Source organism: Diabrotica virgifera, chromosome 4, assembly GCF_917563875.1.
Source record: "Diabrotica virgifera virgifera chromosome 4, PGI_DIABVI_V3a".
In the NCBI taxonomy this organism is placed as follows: domain Eukaryota; kingdom Metazoa; phylum Arthropoda; class Insecta; order Coleoptera; family Chrysomelidae; genus Diabrotica; species Diabrotica virgifera.
Genome location: NC_065446.1, coordinates 242,790,347 through 242,802,586, shown reverse-complemented (window position 1 = coordinate 242,802,586; position 12,240 = coordinate 242,790,347). Strand labels below are relative to the sequence as shown.

The 12,240-nt window shown below is 33.9% G+C and overlaps 1 protein-coding gene across 1 annotated transcript in view; it reads right to left on the bottom strand.

Moving 5' to 3' along the window:
* Positions 1–574: 574 nt before the first annotated feature.
* The window catches only part of LOC114347214 (UDP-glycosyltransferase UGT5), a 29,769-nt gene continuing 18,103 nt past the window's right edge, over positions 575–12,240 (bottom strand). Inside the window, exons 2-4 of the mRNA XM_028297946.2 lie at positions 7,015–7,833; positions 4,030–4,249; positions 575–913 (exon numbers count right to left, since the gene is read on the bottom strand). Coding sequence (XP_028153747.1) covers positions 619–913; positions 4,030–4,249; positions 7,015–7,833 — 1,334 coding nt within the window. The 3' untranslated portion in view covers positions 575–618. The remainder of the gene's footprint in view (positions 914–4,029; positions 4,250–7,014; positions 7,834–12,240) is intronic.

Sequence of the window (12,240 nt, the reverse complement as noted above, 5' to 3'; positions counted from 1 at the left end):
GCATACCTTGGACAGCTCATAGGACAAACGTTTCCATTCTAAACCAACTCAATATTAAAAAAAGGCTGTCCACAATATGTCTGCAACGAATTCTGCAATTCTTTGGTCACGTGGTTTGCAGAGGTGACGACAGTTTGAAGAGATTAATTGTTTCTGGAAACGTTCCGGGGAGAAGATCAAGAGGACGATCACCAACTAGATGGTCTGACCAAATAAAGTATTCAGCTGGAAACTCATTCTGCGAAGCTCTTAGAGCAGCTGAAGATAGAGACCAATGGAGAAACATTGTTAGGAATGTTGGAAGAAATCACGATCCCCAGTAATGGGGGAAACGAAGAGATAAGAGGGAGGGTGGATAAGACGAATCATGGAATGGAGGTGCAAAAGCAAAGAAAAAGCCGAGGACAACAATCGACTGATTGGACTGATGACGTGAAAAGAGTAGCGAGAAACTGGCTACAAGCGGCCCAGTGTAGAGAACACTGGAAGAAACTGAAGCCTATCTGCAGTGGATGCGATTGGCTGAATGATTATATTCTGGGGATTTATTTAGCTCTGAGAATATTATAAATACTTTAAAAACTTAAAAAATTTATTATTATTTATTGTACAACAATCCTATTGGTTTTTAACTTTCTTATTTGATGATTTAGGCTTTCCCCCACAAACTAAACTGCACAGGAAACCAAGTGTCTTCTTTATTGCATATAAAACTAAGAATATAGTTCCGAATATAAGTCCGAAGACGTCTAGTAGGTAATATTGGTACCAGGCTAAATCCACATAAGCAACTCTGAGATGTTTAGCACCATTATGCCTTGCGATGTATTCTACCCAGAAAACTGCTTCGTCCATGGGCTTTACTGGTCTGTCGTGGAAGATTTTAGACCGGGTTTTTGCATTTTGGCGATATCTGCAAAAAATATGTTACAATTATACACAAAGTTATTAAAACACAAAACTATACTAAAATGAACAACCACATAGAAATCAAAATCTTGAGGGGTATTATAAGAGTAAGTATTTACATAGACTAATTTACAGAAAAATTTAAAAGAAACCAATTATTCTTGTTCTGATTTTTTCTTTAACGTCTTTCTTTTTTGCGTATCTCTCCGTGACTCATATTAATTCGTCGTCTTTCCCATCGTCATCAACATCTCCTTTTCCTCCATGGGTATATTTGACGTATGTGAAATTAATTGAGCGGTATCGTCATCATTTAAAACTTTATCGTAGTACCTACCATTTTAATCATACAACCCATTTTAAAATCCCAAGAGAACGGCAGTTCTCGCCAGTGGCACACAACCCCCCTACACGCGACACTATATATACACGAAATTTTTGATTTTCTGAATCGGACTGAATTGAAAATTGGGCCAAATCCCATCTTAAAGTTCAGAAAAAACTCACCCATCCATATGTCAACCGTCCATTTTGGTCCAAGGGTGTGGATTTTACGGCCCTTCCTGTTTAGGGTCTGTTTCTCGTTCTCGTCCCAAAAACTCCCAAAAATTTCGAAAATGTAAGTCCGGCCTTTGCGGCTTCTGATGTTACTGATCATTACCTTTCCAACGCATGTCTAATTTTGAAAATCGGTTATACCATTCAAAAGTTACCGAGCTCAGAAATATGATTCAATTTCTATTTAAAAAAGGAAATAGTATGTGGATATGTAATGTAATGTACGTATGTATGTATGCATGCATGTATGTATGTGTGTGGAAAAGTTAAACCGATCTGAATTTTTTTTCTGTGTTTGAAGAGGGGGTCAGGGCCGATTCAGAACCGGTGTAGTTTGTGACTTTTGACCACCCATAAGATAGCTATAGGACTTGGTAGGAACAAAACGGCATATTATTTGGGGGTATATATCTTCGGTTCAATAAGAGACAGGAGAACCGCAAGTACACCAAATCAATAGTGTTCAGTTAAGCTTTCAAATGGTGTTTAAGACGTCAGGATCAGACATACACACGGCTCAGTATAGCCGAAAAACTGAAAAACTAAACTTTAAAAATTTTGGTTTTTCGACAATTACTCAAAATTTCAACCTACGAATTGCGCCAATAACCGAGCGTTTGTAGAAGGGCCTCTAGGCATACCTAACGGTGTATACCTCATATCCGGGAAAATTCGAATTTTTAAGTTATAGGCTTTATAAGTATGATAAAATCTATTTCCTATGGGATAAAACGGTTTTTCAAGCTCAATAATTCCAGTAATACCTTTAGTTACCATACTTTACCTTAGATGCATCAGATGCTACTTGTCAATACGTTTCAAACTCATGTTTAGTGATCAAAATCGGTTAAGCCGTTTAGAAGTTATTAAGCTACAAAAGTATAATCCAATTAACCATTATCTCCGAAATGGTTTATGTAGTTGTTGTGGTTACGACGCTAAATTTGATCGGGAAAACGGGCAATCCTTCATTTACCGGTCATACGAATATTTTTGTCAATGTACTTCGAATAGAAAAAAAATCTAGTGTACATTCGATGGACGCTAGATCATTTTTGGGAGATAATGCGACAAAGGCGACCATTTATAAAGCTTAACGTGTAATCGAGAAACATTACATTCAACTTCATACATTTAATTTATAAATAACTTTGAAAAACTCCTGATACAAGAATAAAAAACCGCTAAATGCCGTAAAACTGAGTGGCGCATACAATATTCCAGCTACAAAAGATCTCATATGAATATTGCGTGGCGCGAAAATGTATTTTCATTTTGATGCAAAATAAAGTTCTAGTTTTATTTTAATAGATTTTTTCATAACATTTTCTAAATTTGAAGTAAACGCGCCACAAAAGAGTTTCAAAATTCAAACTGTATCAAAGTTAGTCTTTTGTGGTGCGTTTTACTTCAAATTAAGCAAATATTATGAAAAAATCCTTTAAAATAAAATTAGAATTTTGTTTTGCATCAAAATGAAAATACATTTTCGCGCCACGCAATATTAATATCAGATCTTTTGTAGCGGGAATATTGTATGCGCCACTCATTTTTACGGCGTTTAGCGGTTTTTTTATTCTTGTACCATATTCAGCAACATTTTCGCTGGATTGATTTTAGGTTTTAGGATACTGCTTGTTCGTCTGATTCAGTTTGAAGATTTGACGTATCCACAGCACTTCCTTAATTTACAACTTCTTCTATATCTGGGCACACTTTTCTCCATGACTTGATGTCATGGGGTTGTATTTGATCAAAGGCCACAATGATAATCACATGTTCATCTTGATTATCTTAACAATTGGACAAGGTCAGTCTTGCTTTGCTCTCTAACTTATACAGAACTTCTGACAGGAGCTTCCTGCGATACTTTCTATTTTCTGTAAATTTTGCTGACTTACCGATGGCAAAAGTGGAATTTGTGTACCTGCAGCATTGGAACAGTGAGTCACTGTGATCCTGTCCTTGTCTTAATTTAAAACCAGGAGCAAACATTTTCTGCTAACGCAGTCAATGTTTTTTGTGGTAAAATCTGTAACCCCGTTTTGTCAATTTTGTGTAACTGTTCTAGGCTTAGATTATTGTCGACTACTTGCTCTATTTATTTTTTTGAAAACTTGCTTGCAGCTGTTTGGTCTGCTGATTTCTTCACCTCACATTCCAAGAAGATGAACGCCGTGTCTATTTTTCCAGCGTGAAAGCCAGTCGTCAATAGCCTCAAATTTTCCTTCTCCTTGAAGTTAAATGTGTAGGATAACCGCCTTTTCTTATAAAATTGTGTTACTAATTGGTGTTCTTCTTCTACGTTATTGCAAAAACCAAACCAAAAGATCATTATTTACTGACTTATTTTTAGGTTTGTTTTAAGTTCAACGAGATGAAAGAACTTTACCGGGTTCTGTGTACAAAAACTCTCAAAAAAAGGAGGATTATTGGTCTAATTGCTGCTCTGTAAATTTTCAGTTTAGTATTCTGAGTAAGCTTCTTATCTTTGAGGAAGTTGCTGTGTTTCCAGATATAGGATTCAGGATCTTATATACCTAATAAATTTAATATACTTACTTTGGATTCGAAAGAATTTCTTCTATAGCCGCCGAAAGTTGTTGTTCTGTAAGAGTATTATAGTCAACAACAATGGAATACCCATTTTTTTCTGCTTGTTTTGCATTCGTTTGCTGATCGTGAACCACAGGTACTGCGACAGTTGGTATTCCGTGGTAAAGAGTTTCGATAGTGCTCAAGAATCCTCCGTGAGTAATAAATAGTTTAACGTTTGGATGAGCTAAAAATAAGTAAACCTTTAAATCAGACAATGTGACATTATTTCTTACTGGAGATCAAAAGGTATTAAAATAAGATAGGATCTGCTGATTAAGCAAAAAAATAGAAATTTAGCTATGTCGTTCCTCTTTTCAGGGAAGACATTAAAAAGGATCATGGATGTGTAGTGGGGTCTGCAGACCAGTTAACTATTTCCCTCTGGTATTGCGAATTTCAACCTGGTCGTTCCAGTCTCAGCGACGAATCCAGAACAAGTCAATCCAAAAGAGCAATCTCACAGCAAAACATTGACGTGGTCCGTCAGCTAATTAAGGATGACTGCCGTGTAGCATATCGGGAAATAGAGGCATCTTTGAGTATTTCAAAGACCTCGATCCAAAAGATCCTACAATAGGAACTGGGTGTTCGAAGTCAGATCCCTCATTTGCTCACAGAAGAGCAAAAAGCGGTTCGCGTCAATTGGTCTCGAAAAACAATGAAACGGTTCTACAAAGGAAGCCCCAAGAAAGTATAGTATTGCTAGTGGAGATGAATCTTGGATTTACACCTACGAACCGAAAAATAAACGCCAATCCGCTGTGTGGGTGTTTCAGGATGAGGAAAAACCAACAAAAGTGATCCGTTCTCAATAGGGGTCAATAGTAGTAAAAATTTCAAATCTCGACGGAATTTGACCGTCGCGTTAGCCGCCATTTTGATTTCAAACGAGAGACGTTTTTGCTCAATATCTCCGCCATTTTCAACTTTTCGACAAAAAGTGTAGAAACTGAAATTATTTAAAATGTGATTTTGTATCATTTCGTTTATTATATTTTTTTTTCGTGCTGTCGATATTTTCCGAGTTATGGGGAAAATAGTGACAGTTAGAGCATAATTATTGATTTATTGAATTATCTCCTTTATTATTAGTCTTACAACAAATTTGAACCTATACAAAAGTGAAGAGAATTAAATTTTGTACAATTTTGATCTACTTCATTTTTTTGATAAAATCAATATTTAAGGTAGTACGTATGCGGTAAAAGCGCGAGCGTAAGACCTGATTGATTTTATAGCAATTGTTTTTGTTTAATATCTCCGTTATTTTCAACTTTTCGACAAAATGTGTAAGGACTGAAATTGTTGCAATTAAGATTTACTACAATTTTTCGAGAGAACCAGGAGTGGGTCTACGAGAGGGGGGGGAATGGGGAAATTCCCCCCAACAGGGTCCAAAATTTTAAAAAAATTGATGAAATATTAAAATATGTTAGCTGACATGAAACTTAATTATCGGCAGACAAATTCAACCAATAAAACCTGCCAGTTAATAAAATTAAGTGAACTTAATGCATATAAGTTATTATTTATGTCTTTTATATACTAAGTTTGGTTGGTGTTTCATTGGAAGTTTCAAAAATTGTATAAAATATAATTCTCTTTATTTTTGTTTATGTACAATTATGTCGTAAAGTTAATAATAAATGAGACAATTCAATAATTATGCTTCCCCTCCGCTTCCACTATTATCCCCTTTACCTCGAAGAATATTGATCGCATAAAAAAAGTTGTGGAAAAGAAATTGTAGGAAATTGCGTTTCCAACAATTTTAGTTCGTACCGTTTTTGTCAAAAAGTTGAAAATGGCGGAGATATTAAGCAACAACGGTTCTCCTTTAAAATCAATATGGCGGCTAATGCAACCCCGGAATTCAGTGGAGATTTTAAATTTACACTACTATTGATCTCCCCTAAAGGATAGAATTATAAAATTTGGGGCAGCTCGGAAACAAGATTCAAGTCAGTAATTATGCTCCCCCCACCACTTTTTATTCTTTTCCCACTTAACTCGGAAAATATCAACCGCATGAAAAAATTTTTAGAAGTAAATTGTAGGAAATCATATTTGGAACAATTTTAGTTGAAAATGGCGTAGATATTGAACAAAAACAATTGCTACAAAATCAGTCTGGTCTCACGCTCGCGCCATTATCGCATACGTACTACCTTAAATACATATTAACTTAAGCAAAAAAATGAAAGAGATTAAAATTGTGTATAATTTAATACTCTCTATTTTTGTATAAAAACATTTTTGTCGTAAAACTAATAATAAACGAGATAATTGCATAATTATGCTCTAACTGTCAATATTTTCCGCCATAACTCGGTAAATATCGATAGCACAAAAAAATTGTAACAATTTTAGTAGTTATACTTTTTGTAGAAAAGTTGAAAATGGGGGAGATATTGAGCAAAAACGTTCTCGTTTAAAATGAAGATGGCGCCTAACGCAATGGCGGAATTCAGTCGAGATTTTAAATTTACACTAGTATTAACCCATCTAAAAAATTAGAAAAATAAAATTTGGGACAGCTCCTAACGCAAGGTTAGGCCTGTTATTCGTCTAACCTGACTGGACTAATGTGGCAACAATTGCTTTAGAAGATCGAACAACGGTTACTTCTGATTGGGATATAACCGTTTGCTTACCAAAAGTTATCGCGAAACTCCGACAAAGCAACACTCAACGGCGAATCATCATACATCAGAACAATGCAAGTGCTCACACTGCCCAAAAGACAGAGATTCCAGTCGCAAGAAGAAGCCATCGATACCTTTAAAATATCGAGATTTTGCAGGTGTCACTGTCAACTGAAGACTGGACTGGGACATATTTTGAAAAGCAATAAAGTACTTTAATTTTATTTATTTTTTGTCTTAATGGCTATATGCAAAACTGAATAGACAAACTTCCTCGTAGCAAAACTGAATTAAAAAAACTTACCTAATAAATCGGACTGCGGCAACCACTTTTCAATTCTCACATTCTTAGGCTTTCCTGGCAAGTCTGTATCTTCAAATTTCCACAAAATGTTTTCTTTCCTTTTAGAGAAAGCTTTCATGATGCTCTCCCTTTTTTCTTTGGGAAAGCTGTTACTGTAAATATTGGAACCCATACTGAAATAAATGACTCCGTTCTTAGATTCATCCAAGTATTTTTTAAGATCAGCAGGCAATGGTTTAGGTTCCTTGACGTGGTACCCTGCTATTTCTTTCATGCATGGAACTGATGGTGCTGGATTGTTTAAGCTAGGATGCGAATTTGAGAGTACCAATGCGACATCATATTGAATTTTGGTCAAGTCCATATCTTTTGAAACGTATTTCTTTATTAGCTCAGCATGAGCTGGATATTGTACCAAATTATGGTTCACATAAGTTGCTATCGTATACAAAGTGTTAGCTAGTCTCTGTTTAAAACTCATCAATTGTGGATAATCGAATATTAGTTCAGGATTCAATGAAGGTAGGCCCGAGTTTCCTACAAAATGATTTACCCAGCACGTTGCAGCGTTGTCATTATACAGAACTAAATGAGCGCCAAAATGTGTAGCTAATGCCTTTGTTGCTTCTACTGCATATTGTGTGAGTATCATGACATCAAACTTTTCTCCTGACTTAATCAACGCTTGTACTGTAGGATGGGATAATGTTGCTTCTGTTACAGTTAAGCCAACCATATTGAAAATTTTCATCATACCAAGAGGATTTTTCGCTGCGTACGAATCTTCGTCATTGAGGTTTGACATGTTTGCGAACAATTCTGAAACCAAAAAAACCTTATTAGATATTAAGATATTAAGCAATAAATCTTCTGAGATACATTGAGGACGCTTTAATACGGTTTAGCGATCACTACCCTACGTTACTATTGGTCATATGCAGCATTTTATAATCAACTAGCTGACCCGGTGAACTTCGTTGCACCTTAGATAGTGTGTCATAATTAGATAATCTGTCATAATTTTGATTCTAGATCAGTTGCTTGAACGCAGTTGCTAGAAATCAATTACTCAAAATCAACTGCTCGAAAATGAATTGCTAGACACGAAAATTGATCGAAATGCAATTTGCTCGAATAAAAAAGAAAATTTTATGTCCAAATATTTTTTTACAATAATGCAAAATTTTTAGGTATGGTCGAACGAAATTCGATAGTTTTAAGGCATCCCAGAAGCCGCTACAGATAAAATGTTTTAACAACTCATTAATCATTCAGAATTAGTTGACGGTTATTAAAAGTTAAAATAATTAAGACGATAACTGGACGATAACGATTTAATGAGTGAAATTAAATTTTTTTTTTACTTTAATGACAAAAAAAGCAAGCTCATTAGCAGAGCCCAATTAAAAATTATTTTGCACATCATATTTGAAGCAGTATTTGGTTGAAAAATCTCATTTTTGCTGGCAACAAATATATTAATTAGTCTGGACTAAATTACAGTTCTGTTTATCTTAAAAGGGATATGTTTCTATCAACATTCACACAGTGTTGCCAAACTGAATTTTGTTATTTTAAGTGTAAATTTTCCCAGCAATCTCCGAGGGTACAAACGTCAAAATATGAGAATGAGAAATATTTTTAGCCTAAGAGAATGGAAAAACTGTTTAGTTTTTAAAGTAAAATAAATTTTATTATTTTAATTCATACCTCAACCTTTAACTACACGCGCTGGCGTATTTTTGTACGCCACATATAAGAATTCTACTACAAATGTATTTAAAAATTTAATTTTTGTCTTTGTTTATTTATCTAACCTATCACTGGAATGTGCTTTACACTGGATTTAGTTTAATAATCGGCGTTCTAGGAAGATCGTAATTTACAGTTTATTATTTGTTGTTTCCGGTGGTGGATAACATACGCCACAATTATAGTAATACAATTAGTAATATAAGTAGGTACATATTTCAAATGTTTTTAGTCATTATGGCACAAAATATATTTTTCTTTATAAACAATACTTTTTCTTAAGTAAAAAATATCATTTCAAAAAAATTTTTATTAGCAATTTTATTTATCATGGAATCAGATTCCAGTTATATATCCCAATTTGCTTACTGAGAAGGAACTCCAAGTATTCGCTGACGCCGAATAAGGTTTATAACAGACAAATAAGTGTATTTTTTCAAAAAAAAAAACAAATCCGCTCTTTTTAAGTGTATTTTCTTGTGGCGTATAAAGTACGCCACGCGTGTAGGTATGTTATATTTTGAAGCGCGGGTAGTTAAAGGTTAAAATTCTAAATATTAATTAATTATGACAATAATAATTTTTCGTTAGTTCATCTAATAAACATAAATAAACTGGACGGTTTGCCCAGGCGAAAGCAAGATTTTTTGAAAATTGCGTAAAATTAAAAAATTCATATTTTATACAATTTCAGTCCAAAAGTTAATCTGTTTAACTTTTCTTTTATGAAATTTCCCATTCGTTCTTCTTCTGTGCTCAGAATTTTGCTACGGCTTACGGTTCGCTATTTCGGAAACGGACTGCGCTAGAGAAGAAAAAATAGAACCGTTTTGTTCCGAATTCATTCATAAAAATCGGTCAAGTCGTTTCGAAGGAGTATGGCAACAAAGATGTACAATATTTAAATGGCTATTAAAAAATAACGGTTGAAGATAAAAAAGTGAAAATTTAGAATTGTATGTATCTTTTGCTTCTACATCATACAAAATTAAAAAAAAAAATGGTTTGTCAAAAAATTAAAAAAATATTTCAGGGGGGGCAACCCCCCTTATGACGTACGGGCATGAAATCAGAGCTATGCCTATTCCCAGTCCGGTAGAATACACGTGTAAAATTTCATAAAAATCTTTTGAGCCGTTCTCGAGTTATAAATGGTGTAACTAACATAACTCGACTTTCTTTTATACAGAGAGCACGTAAAAGTTGGAATAAATTCATTTTCTCGAGAATGGACAACTTTGGAAAAAAATTCCGAAACAGGTTAATTTTTATTTTTAAATTACGACTTTTTGGCATATATATCATACTACTGACTTCACCCATCTGGGCGTGATGACGTCATCGATGATTTTTTTAAATGAGAATAGGGGTCGTGTGATAGCTCATTTGAAAGGTAATTTAATTATATATTCAGTAATATAAATATTAACACAATTATTTATATAGGGTGTCCAAAAATTTTTTTTTTATTTAATTTATTAACATAATATAAAGGAGGATGTGTGTAATTTATTTAATTCAAAATACATTTTACTGCTATCAGAAAACAGGAAAAAATGTATATTTGATCAATAAATATTGTTTTTTGCTTAAATTCAATACTAAAGCAGCCACCCACCTGCCTCTTGACAGTTTGAACCTTTAATTTTAGCGAAAAGCAATGATTATTTTTCAAATAAATATTTTTTTCTGTTTTATGAGAGCAGTAAAATGTATTTTGAATTAAATAAATTACCTATGTTCATCTTTTTATGTCAATGAATTTAATTTCAAAAAATTTTTTTGGACACCCTGTATAAATTATGTTAATAGAGAATTTAATTAACTTTCAAATGAGCTATCACACGACCCCTATTCTTATTTAAAAAATCATCCATGACGTCATCATGCTCAGATTGGTGACGTCACTCGTATGACATATTTGCCAAAAAGTCGTAATTTTAAAAATAAAAATTGACCTCTTTCGGGATTTTCTTCCAAAGTCGTCCACTCTTGATAACATGAATTTATTCCAACCTTTACGTGCTCACTGTATACAGTGCTAGTCAAAAGTCCGTACCCCCCTCGTAACTTTTGAACGGTTATACTTATAATAGTGAAATTTGGAGGAAGGAAATGAACTGACGTATGCTTCTTAACTAGTCATGACAGGTGACGTAAAAGTGACAGATGACTTTACAACGCCACTGTGACAGATAATTTTAAATGGTACCCTATGGTAAGCGATACCTCGTTTGATAGGTATTGAAAATACCCATTCAGCTATACTAATTTTGTTTGAGTTTAAACTCATTTGTATGAATAAATGAAATAATATAAAATTGTAGTTTCGCATTTAATTAATAAAAATTCAAACCTCCGCCTATGGTTACTTGTCAAAAAGGTTGACGTTGACGTAAAAACTACTAGAGAGCTGAAAAATGTCAACTTTTTTGACAAAATAACCATGGGCGGACATTTGAATTTTTAATAATTAAATGCGAAACTACAAAGTTATATTTATTTCATTTATTCACCAAAATCAAAATCAAATTAAACCCAAAAAAAATTAGTATGACTGAATAGGTATTATCAATACCTTTCAAATGAGGTGTCACTTGCCATAAGGTCCCACTTAAAATGATCTGTCACAGTGGCGCTGTAAAATCATCTGTCACTATTACGTCACCTGTCATGACTAGTTAAGAAGCGTACGTCCGTTTATTTCCTCTCTCCAAATTTCACTATTATATGTATAACCGTTCAAAAGATACGAGGGGGGGTACGGACTTTTGACTAGCACTGTATATAGATGTACAATATTTAAATAGCTATTACAAAATAACGGTTGAAGATAAAAAAGTGAAAATTTAGGATTGTATGTATCTTTTGCTTCTACATCATACAAAATTAAAAAAAACGGTTTGTCAAAAAATTAAAAAAATATTTCAGGGGGGCAACCCCCCTTATGACGTACGGGCATGAAATCAGAGCTATGCCTATTCACAGTCCGGTAAAATACACGTTTAAAATTTCATAAAAATCTTTTGAGCCGTTCTCGAGTTATAAATGGTGTAACTAACATAACTCGACTTTCTTTTATATAGGGTGTCCCAAAAGTAGGGGAACGGTCGAATATTTCGCGAACTAAACATCAGATGGAAAAACTGAAAAATACGTGTTCAATCATTTTCAAAAATCTATCCAATGACACCAAACACCAACTCCCACTACACCCCCTGGAGGTGGGGTGGGGGGTAACTTTAAAATCTTAAATGGAAAGCCCTAGTTTTTCTTGCAGATTTGCATTCGTTACGTAAAAGTAAGCAACTTTTATCCAACACATTTTTTCGAACTGTGGATAGATGGCGCTATAATTGGGAAAAACGATTTATCCTGATACCATAGGTAAATTATAGAAACGGTCTAATATCTCGAGAAATACACTTACAAATAAGAAACCAAAAAACAGGTTTTTAATATTTTTCGAAAACC